We start from the raw sequence: 21,197 nt of genomic DNA on the forward strand, positions 1-21,197 counted from the left end.
GACTTTATTAACTGTGTTCACAATAACTTTAGAACTACTAGCTACTTGTTGGTGTCATTAGAAGCACTAGCTGCTTTAGCATACTTTATAACCTTGTTTGAAAGATGTAAAAAAGCAGACTGATACCACTAAAACAAACATTTCTGACACTACACTAAAATACAGTACATGGAAAAAATGAATTTAAGGAGAGTGCAATTTATTCATTTTTTTATTTAACCTTTATTTTACCAGGAAATCCCCTTGAGATTAGATCTCTTTTTCAAGGGAGACCTGAGCCATAAAGCATTAACACAAGAAAATAAATTACAGCCAAATAAAATAAAATTCAATTACAATTGGCAATAAGGGTAAAAAAAATGGATTGGTAAATTGAAAAGCTTGTCATTTACAAATCAACTTTGAGACGTTGAACAGGTCAAAATGTCTTTTAATTTGATTTATCGACAAATATCAACAAAATAGAAAGATCCATCCCTTAAGTTAAGGTTAGCTCTTTTAATTTGACACAATTCACACAAAAAAGTTATTTGTCAAAACTCTGAAAGTGTGTCCCTTCCTCTGGGTTTTGATGTGTGGCAGTAATTCCAATTAAAGGACGAAAAGATGAAAACATTTTGTAGCAAAGGTGGGAAAGATTTCAAAAACTAAAAAAGGGAATGCGACCTAACCATTCACCATCAAGCCGTCAAACCCGAGTTGGGTGGTGGGGGGTTGAGAAAAGCAACTACAAATGGCTGAAAAGTTCTTTTGTTTGTCATTATGTTCATTATGTTGTACTCTGCCCCTTTTTTTCTTTCATCCAGCCTGACTCGGGGCTCGGCCTCAGACTCTCACGCTGAAAGAGAGCGGACTCCTCCTCCTCCTCCACTCCCACACTCTGTGTCTTTCTGCTTCACTAATTGGTCACATTCAGAATCAACAGGCAGAAAAACAAAGCGTGACATCCCTCCATTCTTCCCAACATGCCCTCGGCCTCACACACGCTCAGCACACATGCGTGTCTCTGCTAAACCTTTACAGCACCGTTACAAACCACAAAACTAGAGATTGGGCTCTAAATCCAACAATAGGTGTCTTTGGAGGAGTCCGCTCGCCTCCCTGTCCTCTTCCTCCTCCTCCCCCCTCTTCTCTCTGGGAGATTCTCGAGCACTTTGCCTCCTAATTGGTTTTCCATATTAACAAGCTTGTTTCTTTTCATTCTCCTCCTGAATAAAATGATGCACTTCATCAGCGTGGCTTTTATTGTTCCAGCTCAGAGGTCAGCGAGAGCCGGGCTCCTCTGGCGAAAGCCCGGACAACACTCGTCTTTTTACCTCCTAACAAACAGCCTCCACCCATCTCCCCCCCATTAGGAAGCGGTTTATTTAGTAGAAGCCATATGTGTTTGTCTAAGGACACTCTGCCCTTTTTCCCTCTGCTGACTTGGACTATGGTTTCTCTGGTTTTGTTCGAGCGGCATACGTGCTTCCCACACCGACACCCTGGCATTCCTCCACTCTCACACTTGTCCGGCCGCATGGAGACCTCTTGAGGAAATGTTTCGGGTTCTCACAGACCTTTATCATAAAACAAGACCCAAGTCATGCAGCAAACAGGACAGATTTGCTTTAAAATTGAGCATTTTTGTTCATTTTAAATGTTTACAATGCATCAAACTGGAGAACGAGCAGTACTTCTTATGGTTCATATTAATGAATGCCATTCATGATTCTTATTCTGGGTTCATACAACAGAAAACCAGTTTTAGTTACAAATTCTAGCTTTAACCGGAGCTCCTCACATGTGGAGTGTGTGTTAGAGACAAGTGTGTTATTGGAACAGTTCAGCTTAGTCTCTAGAGCCGTGTAATCCCAGCTGGCTTCTTGTGTTCTCCCCATTGGGGCTGAGGGGAAAGTGTGTGTGTGGGATGGTGGGGGGTACTAACGGCTGTTAAAAAGCAGTTTTGGAGGATTAGGAGGTTTTGAAGGACAAAGACTCTGCATGCAGTGAAGGAAGAGGTTGAATTGGAGGCAGAGGAGTTTAGGAGGATGGCTGAAGGGGGGAGGAGTTTAAGTGGGTGGTTGGAGGAGGAGCTGGACAGTGTGTGTGTTTAGGAAGGGTTTTCAGCAAAAAAAAGGGGGTCAAATATGTGAAGAGTTGCTCTGCACACTGTTTATGACTGTATATTTAATTATTTTTTATATTAGAAGTAACGTTGGATGGTGTTAGGCTATTTCTTCGTAAGGATGGAAGAAAAACTTCAAACATGTCTGATAAAGAAAAATAAAAACTATATTTGATTAGAAATGGCTTAAGAACAAGAAATTCACCATTTACAAAAATAAAACAGATGAGTACAATACAGTTTTACACATTCAGAACAATGCAGATCACTCCAGCAAATTAATTTAAATGTCTGGAATCTGACTTGTAAAATAGACATTAGCAAAGTTTGATTACTTATTTTTGTTTTATTATTATTAATAATAGTAGTGATAGCAGTAGTAGTAGTAACGTTATTATTATTGCTTTAAATTAGAATATTTCTTAATTAAATTAACCCTTTTTTTGCAGGAAATTAAAAGTATTACAAAAAAAGAAGCCGTTTTTGTTTTAAATAAATATAAATCCAACAATTACAATACAATTTAAACACTTCAAAAACAGCTACCTAATAACACTTTGGTCAAAAATAAATCTTGAGTTGCACACAGGTCACTTTTTAGAACTCTAAGTCTATAGTGTCAGGTTTTGTTTTGCCGAGTCTTCGGTTGGGACTTTTCGTCTTTATTATGATACTTTGTATGTTTTATGTGACCAAGCAGTGTGTTTGGTTTGATACTAATGTGCTACAAGACAAAAAAGAAGAAACAAGTAACCCTAAAGTCCAAATCAAAATTAAACTGTGTTTTTCTTGCAGTTTTTATCCCACACAGTAGGATTTTGACCTCTGCAGTGAAAGCTGGGTCAACAATTAGGTCAATTTATCTTCACTTAAGAAAATGCAGAATGGATTCATCAAACATAATTTATTTTGTGTGTATGCGTGCCTTAAAAAACAGAGTTTTTTTTAAATTTATTTTTGTTGTAAGAATTGACCATTGACTGTATTAAAAAGTGACTCCTCCTAATCCTTTTTGTTAATTCCAAGTTATTCAAGTTATAAACTGACCAATCAGAAGCCTCAATACTAGTATGTGGTCTCATTTTGAGTGTTTGAAATGTTTGATAGATTTTGTGTAGCCCGCTTTCAGTGGTGGGGGTGTGGCCTTCTGACAATCTGACTCCTGATTGTTAGGAGTTGTCACTGCTTACAGATGACATCTGGCTCCAACATGGCGATGTCCTATGCAAAAAAATGGAGACTGAATTGACTTCATTTGGTTGAAGCCTGAAGTAAGCATTTTTTACCGGTGACATCACAATCACTCGGTCCAGTACTCTTTTACAGTCATTTTTTAATTTCTATGTTTAACGGTAAATCAAATTAACAAGTTCGTTGGACTTTTTCCTGGATCGTTTAACCAAAAGTTAAATCAGAGTTTTAAACTTGGCATCAAAGCTGTTGGATTTGTTGTGGTTGGGTATGTTGAGGACTCTCATCTGAACATATCGGTGTGGAAGGTGGTATGTTTTTTCTGGAGATGTGATGGGCTCTGCGCCGCTCTACCCCAAGCAGCCATTGAGGCTCAGACAGATATACCGACCCGCTCGGACTCTCAGGACCGAGATCAGCGTTTGGTTTCCCTGTTTCTGTTCCTGTTGGAGGCTGTAACCTCGATGTCTGCCTCAGTGTGTCCCTGCTGGTCTGCACTACTTTCCTGTAGTTAATGGGATGGTCACAGAGGATTTATAGAAGCAGTAAGAATTGTTTTATGGCTATTAAATCAACAGAGAAAAAGTTTTTTTTATCATTTATTTCTTTGTCCTAATCGGCCATATTTGCAAACCACATTCATTGACATGCAGGAAGCTGACTTTTTGTCTTAATGTCACCTTTTACCTATTTACTTCCGCCACCCCCCATCCATCCCTTCAAATTTGTTTGGCCTCCCTCGCCGCCGTCCCTCCGGAGAACCAGTTAGTCACCGGAGCGGTGCTGCCACTCGTTTGACTCTGCCCAGTCCAATTATGCGGGCCTTAATTACTGAGCCTGTCAGCCTCCATCAGGAGAGCCATTCGTCACGTGGGCCGGGCTGGACGGGACTGTGCCGGGGTTTGAGCGGGCGAAGGGGGGGGGCGTCTATGTCTCTGCCACACACCCCCCCTGAGTTTAGTAACATCTACAGAGTCCCTCAATTGTTTGAAAAGTGGATTTTTAATAAAGTTTTGGGGTTTTGCGTTCGGTTTTTAAAGTATGGGTGGTATCGGGTGCTCCTTCAGTGTCCTACGATCTATGTCCTCTTCATCTGTGTGTGTGGTTTCTTCCTCCTCTCTCCTCTTCACATCCTCCTCTTGTCTTCTCCTTGTCTAACAAACAGCATGAAGGAGGCTGTAATTGGGAGGTCCAGAGCTCTCCCAGGTGGAACCACTTGTATCTGAATACAGCCTCTTTCCTCTCTCTTAAGATCTCTTGTTTGTTGGATCTCTCACTCCTTTTTTAAATTTGTGTGTTTTTTTTTTTTAGTTTATGCTGTTTTTCTCTTACTTTTACATTTCTGTCCTGTCTGCTCCATTTCCCTTCCTTACATGACAGATTTTTCTTAAGTTTCTCTTCTTTTCTTGGTGCAGTAGTCCAGTCTGCTGCAACAATACAACTCCACCCCCACCCGCTGACCTCCACAGCCTTACTCAGTTTGCTCTCCTGTTTTCAGTTTGAGTCTTCTTTTTTTCCTCATAACTTCTAACACAATCGTCTCTGTGAGAAATAAACATTTGTGTCTCCACAAACACAAACTGGCTCTTCTTCTTTATATCTTCCTGTTTGTCCATGGAGCTCCATTCTGGTGAGGTTGGGGTGTTTCTTGATTATGCCTAAGCATTTTTACGCACATCATGAGCAAAGGTATCACAGCATCATCTAAGCTCCTTTTTTTATTTTGATCTAAATATAGATCCTTACAACATTTTTCCTAAAATTCAATAGAAGATTGTGCATTTCTTACTTTTTGTATTTGGTCCTGCTGGTTTTAGCTGCAGCTCTTCTCATCACTGTTTTCTTCTCGTGATGTTCGATCTTTAAAGTGAACCTGGTTTTGCTGCATCAGTTCAACAGGACTGAATCAGATTCTGTGAGCTGAAAGAACAAATATTGAGATTTTTTCCATCATAATGTCTTTTTGCAGAAATGAAATCAGGATCAGTGTGTCAAACTCAAATGATGTCAAACATAGGAAGTTCTTAAAGGGAAAAGGTTGGTGGTAACATTGGAAATACCAGTTGTTGTTGTTGAGGAGAGGGCTGAAATTATGGGATGCTCCTGCCACTTTGACTAGTTTTATACCAATGATATTGACCTTTTTAGAGAATTTCTGTTTTTTTTTTTTAAATTTTCTGTTTATTTCGCTTTTATTGTCCTAGTCCAAACTAAGATCCATTCTGATGTAAATCACGTTTTTTGTGTTTTTAACATGTTCTTGGGTCATTTTTCCTGGTTATGGAGGAGATAGATAAGGAAATTAAGCTCAAATTTAATTTCTAACCATTTTTTTAGTCAAATCGTTGTGAATCAGGAACAGATGGGAGAAAAAAATAAACCTGGGTGGGCCAAAAGCTCAGCTCCAATATGCAACGGGAAGTGAAGGGGGGCGGGGTTGGACAGAGGCAAATTTCTAATGAACTACTACCACCCTGCAGAAACTATGTCCTGAAAAAATGACTTTTTTTTTTTTCGGCTCAAAAAGACAATCCTAATTAAAAGACCACTTCTAAAGATCAAAAGATGATCGGTGTGTCTTTAATGACCACAATAGTCTCACTTTCCTTCATGTAGTTTTTCCAGGGGTTTAAATTGACACTATTAAATTAGACTGATAACATTTGAGGGTATCTTTGTTGAACTTGTCCTCACTTAAACGCTTCCCTCCTCCTCCTCCAGGTCATCGATGGGAAGCTAGCTCCCTTCCTAACCAAGGTCATCAAGTTCGCCAGCTCTCACGTGTTCAGCTGCAGTTTGTGTCGGGAGAAAGGCTTTATCTGTGAGCTCTGCCACGATGGCCAGGTCATCTACCCCTTCCAGGAGAACGCCACGCGAAGGTACAAAGCTTTTCTCGCCACCTCAAGGAACTGAGATTAAAGACAACATTTTAGCTCTTTGACAGCCTGAGCAATTCAAAGAAGTTAAATCAGATTTTTGTTTTATCTGATCTTAAATCTGATCTTTTGCAGAGTGACCTCAGTCCGTGCACTCACGCCACATTTATCCAACTTTAACATCACCGCTGTAGTTTCAACTCTTTTGGAAGGATTCTGTATATAAAATGCATACTTTTAAATTGTATGTTATTATTTGATTTGACCTTCATCATCCAATGTAAAAGCAGACCGCTTAGATATAAGTCTAAAATTATTATCCCAATGGCAGATTTTCTTTAAAGACCCACTTCAATGAAAACTGTGTTTTTGGTGTTTTTAACATGTAGCATTTTAAGATAAAAACTGCTTTCCTGAGTATGTCTTTATTCAAATTGTGTTGGATCAGGAGCAGGTTTGAAAAAACGTGGGTTTGTGATGCAGCCACTGCCATGAGCGGGCTAAAGGCTCACTTCTCTGCTACAATTCTGATACATCCACCTGGAAACAAATGGATCAATTTACGTCTTCATTTGAGCTAGCATCTGTCTCAAAACTGTAAGACTGGATAGCTCCGATATTGCTCTCCGTTTTTCCCTACGCTAATGCTAGCTTAGGGTGGTGAGGTGCTATAAGCTAGCTGTAGAGAATGTAAACAAATTCATTTTTAATCTGCTTGCTGAAAATATGTCTTAAAAACAAAACAGGCATTTTGATTTTGCCTAAAAACGACATAATCATAATTAAAAGATGACTAGGAACAACTTACTAAAACATAAAAATATATAGTTTAAGTAAAAAAAACTTTAAAAAAAATCTGCCAATGGGGTAAAACAAATTGTCCTACCAACAATTCTTATTTTAAGAAAAAAAAATGTAATGACTGAGACTATTTTCTTAAACTAAGATTATTTCACAATTGAAAAACTTTCTTGTTAAGACTATTTTTCAAACAACACAATTTTCTTGAAACTGGTCCTTTTTACTTTCTTCAGATTTAGTTTTTTCAGTCTATTCACAAAGTCGGCAACAAGATTGCAGCCTTGTGTCGTGGCACCAACAACACACTGCAGAGTTGTTCTCTGATTGTCGAGAACAAAACTGGCAACTTTTTATCAAAAACCTTCAGCTGTAGATATTATCCACAGTAACAACGGCAAGAGAAGAAAAAAGGGATTCTTTTGAAATCCAAAACCTTGAGTTTTCTGTGATGCGTTTGGATGAAGCTGCTAAAGTTTGAGCGTGAAGAGGTGAAGCCTGATGAGACGACCCTTCTGTCTCACAACCAGAGTACGTGACACTTACAGCAGCAAGAATGAGCCTGCTGTTTGTTAACAACACCACCTGACAGGCTATCTGTCTGTCTGTGTGTGTGAGAGGATTTTCCTAACATAGTCCAGAAGTCGTTTGTGCATCACTGAAAACCCAGAGTGACACAGCCGAGAGATAAGGGCTGATCTGGACCTGCTAAGCTGTGATCTCTCATGAACAGACACACATGCAGAACCAGCTGTTGAGTTGTCGTATGATTCGTGAAGAAGGAGAAAGTGTGAACTGATAACAGCTGTGTCCTCTTTTCTGACCGCCCATAAAGACACTGCAGCAATAACAGAAAAGGTTTTTTTCTTGACTTCTATCAAATGTTTTTTCTATAATACTTCAAAAGTTGCGCTAATTTTAGGATTATTAATATATATTGACTTGTAACTCATTTTGGGAACTCTCAAAGACTAATTTTAATGAACATGTTTTTTTTTGTTTATTGTTGAATTTTTCTGATGATGGTAGACGTATATAAAGAAAATTGAGCTTAAAATTGCATTAAACAGAGTGTATAAGCAAAGAGCTCTCAGTAAAAAGGAGGGGAAGAGGGGCGGGGTTACTCCAAACTGGTGCTGCTCTGCAGAAACTATGTCCTAGAAAATGACTTAGTTTTTGTTTGTTTTTTTAATTTGGGGAAAATCAAGATCATAATAATTAGAAGACTACTGTATATGCTTTTAAAATACAGTTAATGAAAATGATATTTACTGCTTCTTCGTATTTCCTGACCAGATATTTTTGTGATTCCTTGTCATGGTTGTTTTATTTTTCATGTCCATTCCTACAACATTTTTAGTTGATCTGTATTCACACTTGAAAGTGAGGAGAGATCATTGTTTGCAGATTGATCATAGTTCAGAATTTTAAAAATGAAGTAGATTATCTAGGAAAGACCCCCAATCATAGGACAACAGAATAGTAGCAGAGGTCACTGCCTTTCACAGAGTTGACCCACATGACAGAGTTTTCTGTTTCACCAAAGGAAAAGCAACATTTTTCAGAGTTGAGTTTGTAAAAAAAATTTTAGATTTTGAATGAAGTTCAGGCAGTCACAAAGTGGCGGCACAAATGGAAACAGACTAACAGCATAAGTGACGTCATTGGACTAGACTCGGACTTCACTTAAGTGTAAGATACAAAATCTAATGAGGTGTTTAATTTTTAAAAAATCCAATTCCCTCTTCCTTTTTGACTAAGACATCTCACCTTTTTGGCGTTTGGCTCTACCTGTGTAACATCACAGAAGTGTCACTAGCATCTTATAACCCATAAAAAACTTTGTGTCACTCTTTAAATTTGGCTTTGTTAAATGCAAAGCTTCTGTGGACAGGAACTACTGATGGAACAGTGTAGAGTTGTCACTTGACGGAGTTCTGTATGTGTGTGTTTCCAGCTGCGACCTCTGCGGCGCCGTTTTCCACACAGAGTGTCGGCAGAAAGCACAGCCGTGTCCCCGCTGCGTTCGGAGAGAGCTGCACCACAAGAGGCCGTCGTCCTTCTGGTCACCCGATGACGACAGCCCCGACTGCTTCCACCTGTCTTACCAGAACACCTGAGAACGGTCAGGGCGCCGCCGCGCCGCCTCCTCGACAGAAAGCCCCGTCTGCAGGTCAGAGCCTTCCATGCTGCCGTGGCGCTCTGGCGTCCTGAGCCTCCTCAGCTCCCGCGTCAGGCTATGCAGACTGAACGGATGTCTCCTCCCACGTTCACGCACAAATCTGGAACAGAACTTTACGCTTAGTCTCATTTTCTTTTTTTTATGTCACCGGGAAGCAAAACATTTGAGCAATTTGGCATCTTGTTTACAAAAAGCACAAAATTTGCTGCTTATTTGTGTCGAAATGATCAACCGGAATTTTTTTTGTTTACACAACAAATAATTAAACTTCTGATGAATAAAGTGAAAATAAAACTTTGCAGGAAAAAGTTCTTAAAAGAGAAATTCACACACGTCAGCTGGGAAATTTTAACTAAAGCGTTGATACATAAAAGGGCAAATTTTGAGTGTGTGCTGAAGCAATATCAGGTTTTTTTACTAAAAATATTACTTTTTTTCTGCATAATCTGGTTTAAAAACGGAGAAAAAATAAACCTGATAAGATTTTTTTCGCAGACTTTCTATTGTTTTATCGTAACGAACACAAAATCTACTGGAACAAACCTAAAAAGGGGTGATTTTACTTTTTGACCAAAGGGGGAAGGTGTCAAAAAACTAATTATTTATTGTTTTTTATTTTTTTGGCATTAAACTGCAGGATAACCAGAATGTGATTTCCAGACTCTAAACCTCTCCATCCACGTTTTCCCTCCAAACATTTAGCATGTCAATGTAAAATAAGAGTTTTATAATTTCTCTCTTCATAAACATGTAAAAAGCAAAACATTTTTTTAATTTATAAAGGGACTTTGTCACTATTCCTGTACGATACAAAGGCGCAATAATCTCCTGTAGCCGGTTCTCTTGTTGTTGCCTTCCCGTCCCTGCTAAATCCCTTTCCCTCTTGTGCTTTAGTCCTGCAGAAACTATAAGATGTGATAGCACCTTTAGCTTTTAGGATCTCTATGCAACCTAGAAGGCCTTTATAATCCACAGTTTCCTGTGGAAGGGTCAGAAAAGCCGCTTCTCTTTGATTTATTTCCTTCCCAGTTGTTTGTTCTACAGTTTGGCTATTTCTTCTTAATTGTTGTAATTTAAGTTGAATATTTACACGAACAAAAACAGAATACAGCTTTATTTGCACTTTGTAATTTTTTTAAGCTAAAAAATCTACAACCAGGAGAAAAGGTTCATGGTTTGCAGCTTTAAAAGGAAAAAAGGTAAAAGTTTATGAACAAAAAATGCTTATCTGTTTTTATTTTTATTCTTGTTTTAATATTTTGTATCATCTCTAAAGTTCATTCATTATGGAAAAAATGTATTTTCTGACGCAGAGAAACCAGACTGAGACTTGTGTTGAAGAAGCATGCAGAGAAACTATAGACTAAAGCTAAATAGAGGATATAGTTTAGAGTGCAGCTATAAAAGTGCACTGATGTGTTGGAACTACACCTCTTCTGGTTTTATTTCCTGAGAGTTGCAGCTACATTTTTTGACAAAAGTATTCTTTTAAATGATGCTTTCCACTAGTGTTTTATTTATTTAATTATGAGTGATGTGGAGCCCAGCAGGTTTCAGGGATCTTTGTTTTTATCGTCTGCCTGTCTTCAGTAAAATTACTTCTATCCTTCTGTCTTCTGATGCCACTGAATCCCTTTCAAGCTACGTTCACATCGACCTTGGAAATGCGCGTTCAAGCGATCATTTCCAATTAAAAGTTTATGTAAATGCACGTTTTAGGCTTCCATGTTCAAATATCTTGTGTTCACGCGTTGCAAAAAGTCAGTTTTGGGGCTCTGCATACAAATCACACGGCGATTGAACGGACGGTGAAAGCTAAATCAGGATGAACTTTGACCAATCAGGGACTTAGATTTGGTAGTGACGTATGGATCGTGTTCAGAAGTGCAAAACATTTGAACATTGATAATGAATGAGAAATTTATAACTCTGGTTTGTGCCCGGCTATACTTATAAAACACCTAGTCTGTCATGCATCTGAACAGAGCTGTGAAGGAAAAGGCCTGGAGCCAGATTCGCCAGGTTTGCACCGAGCCTCTTTTAAGATGCGTTAGTAATCAGAAGAAAAGGTTAAAGTAGAAGCCCCTTGGCAAAAAACGCACGTTTAGCTCAATCACCAGTGTGAACGTAGCTTCAGGGTCATGGGGTCGCCTAATTCGGCTTCCGTTGGGCGAAGGTGAGGGTACACCCCGGACAGGTCGCCAGTCTGTTGTGAAAAAGAAGCCAATCAGTGTTAAAATAACCTGGATAAATTTCAAATCCTCTTAAGCAGGTATCCTTAAACCTGTTTCTTGTCACCAAATGTAAACAGTTTTACACCTTATATTACGTAGCATAACATATAATTTAAAACATATATTTTTCAGAAAAGCATTATATTGAACCCAGATTGATATTTGTACAGAATTCATTTCTTTCAGTTTTGCTTTTTTTATAATTACAAATAAAAACTTTCCCAAATACTTTAATTTCTATTAAAGTCAGACATCAGAGGGAAGCATGAAGACCTTTGACCTGTTAAAACAGTGGACTAACAGGAGTAAAAGTCAGATCTCCTCAAAGCACCTCTTTCTCATCGGACCTCCAGAATCCTGGATTCTGTGTCTCTCTTTGGTTCCTTTCTACATCTTCCCTTTTTTTTCAATGTGCTTTAAAACTGTGCTCTGTGAACAACCAGCTCATTTAGCGTCAAGCTCTGGTGTCCTTCCCTTGTTCAGGGTGTCCATAATTTAGTTTTCTCTTCAATCCTGTGGGATTTGTGATCTTCTAATGACAGATAAAGATTCTTTAGATCTGTGCCGGTGTTTTGAACGACCTGACAAAAAAAACAAATTCTTTAAAAAAAAAAAAAAATAATAATCCTTTTATGGTTAGAACCAGTAAAAAGTCAACATTTAGTGAAATTCCAGTTCTCAGAAACGGTTCTATGAAGGATAAGTGTTCTGTTGTGTGCCTCTAACTCAACACAGTGTAAAAATATCAAATCGGTTGAAATAATCCCACAAATAATCCCTAAAACTGTTGAAATTTCAAACCAGATGTATTTAAGTTTACATATAAATGAGTCTTAAAGTGCTGGGCTCTGCAGCTTGATGAATTGTAGCTAAAGATGCTCTAATGTGGCATCTGCGCATCCATTTATTTACATTGTCCAGCTCTGCACTGATTGTTTGCTGATACAACTTGAAAATTCCTGTTTCTGTATTCTTTATTTCTCTTATTTAAGTTCTGTAAAAGCACTGATCATCTCCATGACGACCTCTAACGTTTGAGAATTAAAAATGGGACGTCTCGTTTGTTTTGACGGGGAGTTAATGCGCCGACGTGTTCTCGCCGTCTCACGATCACCACGGACAAAGATATTGTACAGTATTTAAGCAGAGGGGCTGGACTCGAACACTTGTCCTGCACTTCTAAAACCTATTATTGTTTGAAAAGTATTTTATTTTTTCTTTCTTTGCAGCCAAACTCTTATGCAAGTACGAGAAAGTCATTTTATTGTTGGTGTTTTTTAATCTAATCGGCTCTACTTATGTCTGTTTCTGTTCAGATCAACCCATAAGCCTCTGATGCCAATAAAGATAAACTTCTTAACGCTGGAGTGTCCGAGTCTTGTTTTTAGGATTATTCATGCTTGGTTGAGGAAAATTGGATTTTGTTTGATTGTTTTATAAATGATAATGTCACAAAATAATACTTTGGAACATTGAAATGAGCAAAATTTAGCTGTAAAATGAATTATTTTGTATTCAGAGCTAAATGTAGGTAAATGTTTGACATTTTTATTGTTTTTTTTAATTTTCTTTTAATTTGGCAAACTGTAATAATGAATCTTTGCATAGGAGGAAGCAAACATCACGAGGTTATTAATGCAGGAAGAATTTCAAAACTTCTAGATTATAAAACAGAATATCTTCAGTTCAGAACTTCAATATTTACTTATTATTTTGGTTCAAGAGCAAATGTACAATGATAGAAACTAACTCAAATAAAAGCAACAAATGAAGCTCTTGCTCAAACCACAGATGATCAAATCTATTAAAAAAATCTAAAATCTAAATGAGGGACTTTTATATTATGATATATGGTGCTGCTACAGCTGGTAAAAGCTCATTTTACAAGTTCTCCTTCCTCCTCTTGGTTACTCATTTTTCAGTTAAAGAGTCTTCATGGACTCACAGGGCTGGAACCAGCAGCTAAACTCTCACTAATCCTGTATTTTTGGAAAGAAAAAGTCAAGATTTCCTCTGTTTTGTCACAACAAACGTTTAAAACTAAAATGTGTTTCTAGTCTAATTGTGATATAAACTAACTAAACTTAGAGAAAATGATGGAGTCATTGAAACTTTACCAAATAGACCAATTTCCATGTTGCTCCATGAAAGCAAATCCCCTGGTTTTCCACAGCAATAGGAGTAGTGGCGCCTTTGTCAACACGCCAAAGACTAAAACTATAGAAAGGATCATTTGACGCCACTATGAGATAGCAATAACAGTCATTGAATGACCTGCATCAGGTTAGTGAGGTTCAGGAAAAAGAATTCAATTCAGTTTTATTTATACAGATCGATTGTGATATAGACCCAATTTCACAAAAGGATTGCCTCATTGGGCTTAACGTCAGTAATTTTGTAGAAGCAGAAGGTCAGTTATAAAATATTAGGAATAGCTAAAAACTAAACAGAATAAAATAAAACTGGTTATCCCTGTCCTTAGACCCTCCTTCCTGGTAAGGAAAAACTCCTAAAAAAAAAAAACCTGATTCACCAAAAAAAAAGAAGAAACTTTAGGGATGCCCACATGAAGGAGAGATCTTCTCTCAGGACAGACAGGCGATTTACCAGGACTATTAAAGGAGAATTAGTTTATTTAACTCTACACGACGTATATGAATTGAGTTCTGCCAGATAGGAATGGGAGACAGGTGGGAGTGAGGTCCACAGCCAAGACGAGCCAGAGGCGAGGTCTACAAGAACAGGAGCACAGACGATCACCTGGAATTGGAAAGAACAACATCTGAATCGCACTGTACCAAAGAAAAGCACAGAGAACTGAATATAATAAAGAGGAGAGGTGAAGTAATTGAGAATAAAGAACAAATGATACACGGATTGAATAGAACCTGAGAGCTTATGTCCATAGTAACAATAATTAAATTCTAAATTTCTAAAAAGCAACCAAAGTCTTTTCATGTCATCCTCCCAGAGCCTAACCGCCAAAAATTATAGACTTACTTCATGCAAATTGGCTGTATCACAAATAAATCTTTATTGTGTTCACATTCCTAAGATCTCTCCTCATTGAAATGAACATTAGGAATAACACTTGTCTAAAAGAGTTTCATGATCTTCTCTTGTGAGCCTCCTGTGGATGAGGAATTTTGGTTCAAAGGAGATGATGGTGGTCAAAACCTCTCTGTGAAACTTATTTTAAAGAGCTAACACGGTGAAGGTGACCGTAGGTTTTCCTTCATCAGCAGCCCGATGAGCACAAATCTGCCTGATTGGATGTAGATTTAGTCTGAGGCTGACGTTCTCACATGTTGTGGATGCTGAGCAAAGGCTGCGAAATTGAAGCTGAGTGTCAACCACGCTTAATTGTCATCGCCAATTAGTGCATTGTGGGACGCCCACAATGGATCAACTGTAGCGAGCAAAACAAAGTTCTTTGTGCTTCTCCAGTGGCCTGCCAACCAGTCAAGACTCATTTAGGGCCCTGACGACAACAGAGCAGAAATGCCAACGAAAATGAAAACAAAAGACAGTTTAAGGAGGAAAAAAGGGACGAGGAGAAAAAAAAGAAGGAGGAGGAGGAGGAGGAGGAAAGATGTGGACAACGGTTACAGAGGAGGGAAGAACCGGGCCTCTGCTCTCACTTCATGATGAGTGTACGCCACACACACCAACACACACACAGTTCTCTCACCACGACATTTAGCGAGCTGCTACACAAAAGCTGGCAGGGCCCCAGTCCTCCCAGTGACCTGCTTCTTCAGAGGCTCGTTTGGCCACATTGAAGCTTTCAGGAGGTCTCAATCCAGCAGCTTTTTCAAGGGCACATCCAAAACTTTCCAATGGATCCTCACAGAAATGTGTCCGGTGTCATTGTTAAGCTTCAAAGTTCTGATCGTTTAAAATGTTGGAAGTTCTTCAAGTTTTTTTACAGGTTAGGATGGAGGATGTGAGAGAACCTTTCGCAAAAACTAGTACACTTGAAATGTATTTATTAAGTATGCCTAAGTACAAGTACAGCAAATCTATTATGGACCATGTACGTGTAGTTTAAGAAGTATACTACCTTCTTAGTTAGTATTCTTGGTTAGAATACTTATTCAGACTAAACTGGAACAATTTAAGTTTACCATATATAGCTGGTATATAAAAAGTAAACTTCAAATATACTGCCTCACTTTTTGTGTAGACTAGATATACTTGTAGTACACTTAATAAGACTACCTTTATAGTAAAAGTAAAACTTTAAGTATACTTCCTCTCTTTTGGTGTAGACTAGGGATACTGGTAGTACACTAAAAAAGACTACTTCTCACAAAAAAGACTACTTTTTGAAGTATGTAAAAGGTAAACTTCAAATATACTGCCTTACTTTTTGTATAGACTATGTATACTTGTACTACACTGAAAAAACACTTTTTTTCATAAAAATTGCTTAAGCGCAGTGTATTGTCGTCTATATTCACCAATGTAGTGAGCATCGATGCACACTGGTTTTTCGCAAAGACTTCTGGGAAATTTCTAGGACACTGGATTTTGGAATTGTAGATTCGGACAGCACTTCAAAATAGCGAACGCATGATATGGTGCATTATATAGTCCATAGTGAAGGAATTCGGACAGTCGGTGTCTTTGAATTTAGACATACTGTATTTTCAGTCATCTTCGTTGGAGCGTAGCTGCTAGCACTCAGAAAATACTTAACAAAGTTAGTTTTATAAATTTAAAAAGTCATGCTAATACAAAAAGTATTTACTTATGCCCAATCCAAATTCTTCCCTTTTCCCTTCCCTTATATTTACCCTCCAAACAGAGAGTTATGAAAAAATAGTGTCTCAGATTTTGGACGCAACTTTTGCTCAATGGCGTCACCAATAGTCGCAAGTTAGCTAGCGTTAGCGCAGAGCTTCCAGTGCTCAATTATACATAACGACAGCGGTTGTACAACTTTAATAAAGTCATGCAACAACAAAAATTCATTACTTACATTTAAATATAAACTTCTGTGCTTCAGAGCGCACCCTCATGAAGAAAAGCGCTTCTCCTCCGTGGCACGGCAGGACACGGAACACCATCACGATGGAGGGGTCCAAATCCCTCCACTTGGAGGGGAGGATATTAAAAAATGCATTTCGGACACCACTTGCATTTTGTAAGTCCCTTCAAATGGAGGAGAAGGGAAGAATTCGGATTGAGCCTTACATTTAAATGTGAGGGATATAGAACTTGAAGTTCCTCTGCTCTACCCTTAAAAAACCTATTTCGGACACCTCTTTCCCTTCAAATACCCCTTTAATTGGAGGGGTAGGGAGAAGCCAGAGGGGAAGGGGGAGAATTTAAATTTGGCCTTAGTGTTGCCAAATTCTTGTGAGTAAACTAATTGGAAACTGGATTTTTTTCTCCATATGCTTATTAAAACGTTATTGAAATTGTTGAACAAGATTCTGATTAATTGTTATGGTCTTCACATTTACTTGACCCTTTTTGGTCCATTCCAGTGCCCAGTACTCTGTAAGACTCCCAACAAGTGGTACAATAGTATATGTAGTGTTCTTCCTCTATTAATGTTTGAGCCTTGTTAGTTTTTGTAAATATAAGTTGTTGTAAGTTACTGGAACCACATTAGGACACTTTTCTGTGTTTCTATGTGCATGTCCCTAGTCTGGATAAGCAGAGTCAGGAAGGACACGTGCTGCTAAAACTGAAGCCAAAACCTCTGGAAATTGATGAGTGATTTACTGTCATGGAGTAGACTAATGGAAACACAAACAAGAACACATCCAGCTTGTTTGTGTTTCTTTGTGTTATTGTATATGACCCCGCCCATATACAATACTGGTTTTACATGCAATTTCAGAGTGAGGGTTTGTGTTGGTTTAGGTGCCTGTTTTGTTCAATGCTTTAGATATGTTTGCTTATTGTTGATCGTCAGGTGTGGTAGTGAGGTCACGGGGTCAGTTCATTGTCATGTTTACGTGTCCTCATGTCCCTCTTGAATCGTTGTAGGCATGAGTCACTTGCATTGAATTTTACTGATATCCCTTGTCGTCAGCACCCTGCTAACGATTTATAGATGTTAAACTTTAGCTAAACTTACAACTCCCAGGAAGTTGATGTTTTTCCTGGAGAAGTTGCAGTGAAGTCTCTACACCCCCTATCAAATATGAAGTCCTCTGCAATGAGCATTCGAGTGACCGCTTCCAATGAGAAGTTGATTTAGATGCGTGTTTTGGGCGTCACTATGCAAGTTTCTACGACTGTTTTTGGTTTCTACCTATAGAACGCGCAGCTATTAAACATGCGTTGAAAGTAAAATCAGGTCGAACTTTGACCAGTCAGGGACTCAAAGTTGGTAGTGATGTTTGAATGGTGTCTCTTTTCTTTCCCAGAAGTGCCAACCTTATAAAGATTGATCATGGAGGAGAAATTAATCATTGAAGTTGGGGCCCCGCCCAAATTCTATGACATCACGTCTTTCATATCGGAATAGAGCTGTGAAAGATGAAGCCTGGAGCAAAATTTAAATTTTTTGAGCTGCAACATTTCACATCAAGCCTTTTCCAACTGTAGGTGGCAGACGTGCTAGTAAACATTAGAAAAAATAAGAAGAAGAGGAAGCCCCTCCCTTCTTGTCCAGTGTGAACACTATGGGCTAAACGAGACGTCTGGTGTGAACGTACCATAAATATACTACAAGTATACTTAGTCTGTACTAAAAGTGAAGCAGTAAACTTGAAGTTCACTTTTCATATATACTACCTATTTTTATATATACTATGTATTGTGAATGAATGAATGAAATTGTTTATTTCAAGCAATTGGGTAGTAATATATATAATAACATCTTACAAAATCAATCACAAGTTGATCGCTTGAAAGGGAGTAGGAGGAAACAAACTTATATAATCCCACCCCGGTTCGACCATACCATTTTCTTTACATGAATTATCAACATCTGGTTCAGGACGTGATGTCAAATATTTATACCCTACGATCATAGATTCACGTTATTAAGGAGCCTTAAGATCAGTGATGTAATTAAATTTCAAGCATCCACAGACAAGTCATTTATATTAATCAGTACCAAAAATCTGACTATACTCCGACGACTGTCATCAAGTAAAAATCATCCACATTAATCAATACCAAACATCCAAGCACATTCAGACCATCATCACCAAAAAATAAAATAAAATAAAAAATAAATCACCTGGACCAACCAGCACCAAAAATTCAAAGCATACCCAGTTGATAAATAATCATCTGAATTCCAGATCCCTGGCACCGATCAAGTTTGTCTGAAGAAGTTATCAGTTAGTATACTTGTTACCCTATGGCCCAATCAAGATTCTTCCCTTCTCCCTACCCCTCCATTTGTTGGGGCATTTGTAGTGAAAGCGGTGTCCAAAGACCCCACCCTCCAAGCGGAGGGATACAAAGTCCTCTGTTGCGAAGGGAAACATTTGGATTGGGCCTTACATGGTTTATAGTACACTTTCTATACTCATACTGAATATACTCAATAAAATAAACTTCAAAAGTAGTACTTTTTACTAAGGGATGAGATAGCAGCTCTTCCTTTGTTTTATTTAACTTTATTGCCTGATGGACATCTTTCCATAAAATACAAAAAATGTTTTATTGGCCCTGCTAGCATTTCCACATCTTTTGTAGATGTTGATGTCTAATCAAAATTCTCTACTCATTTAAATGTGTGTCAAGCTAGCTATTTAGTGGCAACCTTTTCTGAATTCTACACAAATAACAAGACGCAACACCAACCAGGTGATCTCCTTTTGACATTATCAAAGAAAACAAAGAGCCACCAATGTTAGCATTAGCATGCTAATGCTAACATTGGTGGCTCATGCTCAACGCCACACATGGAACTCGTACTTTCTCTATCTAGCTGTGAGCTTTAGACTGTCCTAGTAAACACGTTAACCCTCGAAAAGAAGATTCTAAAACAAACATACCTACTCTTAGGCATGATGTTTTTTAAAGTTCACTGGACACCAACAGCTGCGCTAACAATGAAAAACAATTTAGGTTTATTAAATATATATATATATTCATCTATTAAGCCGAAATTGATTTGGCTATGTGCAATAAAACAGTTAAATTACTAATGTAAATGAGATTTTCCCCATGTTTATCAAGTGTGTGTACGCCAGGGGAAAAGTACCACAAGTAATGAATTGCACACGTGCACACGTGTGTGAATGGGAGCGTGTGGGCGCTAAATAGAGATTGGTCGGCTCCTTGTTTTACAACTTCTCCTGTTTGCTTTAATCTATCAGAGTTAGCCAAGTGAGGATAAATCAGGCTGACTTGTCCCAGCTTATAAATTGTGCACACACGCCCTCACAACTAAATACACACACTAACACACCTACTGAGACCTTTGTCCTCCATGGAGCATTACAATCTTTGACTCATGAGGTTACTCAGTCAGGGGATGACCTCTAAAGCGCCACAGAGTTTGTTTTTTCTTCAGTAAGTTTGACTTGTGAAGCAATAGAAACCAAAGTCCTTTCACACACACTATAGCAGGTCAGCATTGAGCAGCATGAAGGTAAACTATAGAAAAATGTGGGTTTTTTTCAGTGTGTTACCATGTGGTTGTGTTTTAATTCAAGGTAAACACTCTTGAAATGAATAAAAATCAAATCTTAGCTAAATGTAGTACAATTGAAGTTTATTTCATTAAGTATACTTTACTATAAGTATAGTATTTAATAGACCATGTAGTGCAGGAACTATATTAACTGAATATTTCTGCAGACTGAATTGGAACATTTTAAATTTCCGATTAATAAATACTATATAAAAAGTAAGCTTTTAGCATATACTAAGTAGTACATTTAAATAGACTACAGTTGGATTATAATGAAGGTTAACTAATTTACTTTGATTTAAATGCAAAAAACTTTTAGTTTCTGTTTATAAAAGTGAAAAAATATGTGCAAAGCATCCTGGAAATATTGTAGGCTCTCAATCTGCATGACAGTAGTGTTATGATTGTATTATTTTTCTTTATTTTTTTAATAAAAAAATGAAATAGCAGCGACAGAGTTCAATAAAATATGATCTTTAGTTTTTACGTGCCTCAGGCATTGGTCTGTTCAAGAGAAAACGAAACTCTTAGTAACAAAAAATATAAAGTTTATTAAAACTAAATCAAACATAAACGAGTCTTTATGAAGGTCAAGCATAGAAAACAGACTTATAGTTTTGTTACTTTCAAAAAATTGTCAGAATAATAACATAAAGTTTGTGTTTTCCTTGAAGGATTTTGGTGGAGAGACCTGATCCATCAGTCTGACACTTTAAAGCTCTCCTGGTGACTCCTTCCAAATGCAGGAAGTCCTTGGTGCGTTCAAGGACCGTAGGAAATCATACCGTCTCAGTTAACTTGAAGAACCGCCTTTTTTTTCTTTCAAACTTTACTTAGCCACTAAATAACACAAATGAGAAAGGAATCTTGACAAGTTTATAGTTTTAATTAACTCAAACTCTATGGGGTTTGCACGAAATGTGTTTGTAAATAGTAAATCCAGATTAAAAATCGGATTTTTAAGGATTACAACTGGACCAAAGGTTGAACAGGGCAAGAACATTTAAAGAAGCAGTGTGATTTTAGGGGGCAAATATAGGCTAAAAAACATAGGCATTTATGTAAAGAGTGGGTGTGAATGATCATTTGCATCACGAAATGGACTCAAAACAAAAAAGCATCAACAAAATGCTTATTTATGGTAAACTGAATTAATAAAAGTTAAAAATACTAGTTATAACTGGACAGTCTTAAT

At 37.8% G+C, this 21,197-nt stretch overlaps 1 protein-coding gene across 1 annotated transcript in view; it reads left to right on the forward strand.

Moving 5' to 3' along the window:
* Nucleotides 1–12,749, forward strand: part of plekhm3 (pleckstrin homology domain containing, family M, member 3) — a 40,039-nt gene extending 27,290 nt beyond the window's left edge. Inside the window, exons 7-8 of the mRNA XM_024286735.1 lie at nt 6,020–6,177; nt 8,930–12,749. Of these exons, the coding sequence (XP_024142503.1) occupies nt 6,020–6,177; nt 8,930–9,092 (321 nt within the window). The 3' untranslated portion in view covers nt 9,093–12,749. The remainder of the gene's footprint in view (nt 1–6,019; nt 6,178–8,929) is intronic.
* The last annotated feature ends 8,448 nt before the right edge of the window (nt 12,750–21,197 follow it).

The sequence above is a fragment of the Oryzias melastigma genome, linkage group LG21, assembly GCF_002922805.2.
Source record: "Oryzias melastigma strain HK-1 linkage group LG21, ASM292280v2, whole genome shotgun sequence".
Taxonomy (NCBI): domain Eukaryota; kingdom Metazoa; phylum Chordata; class Actinopteri; order Beloniformes; family Adrianichthyidae; genus Oryzias; species Oryzias melastigma.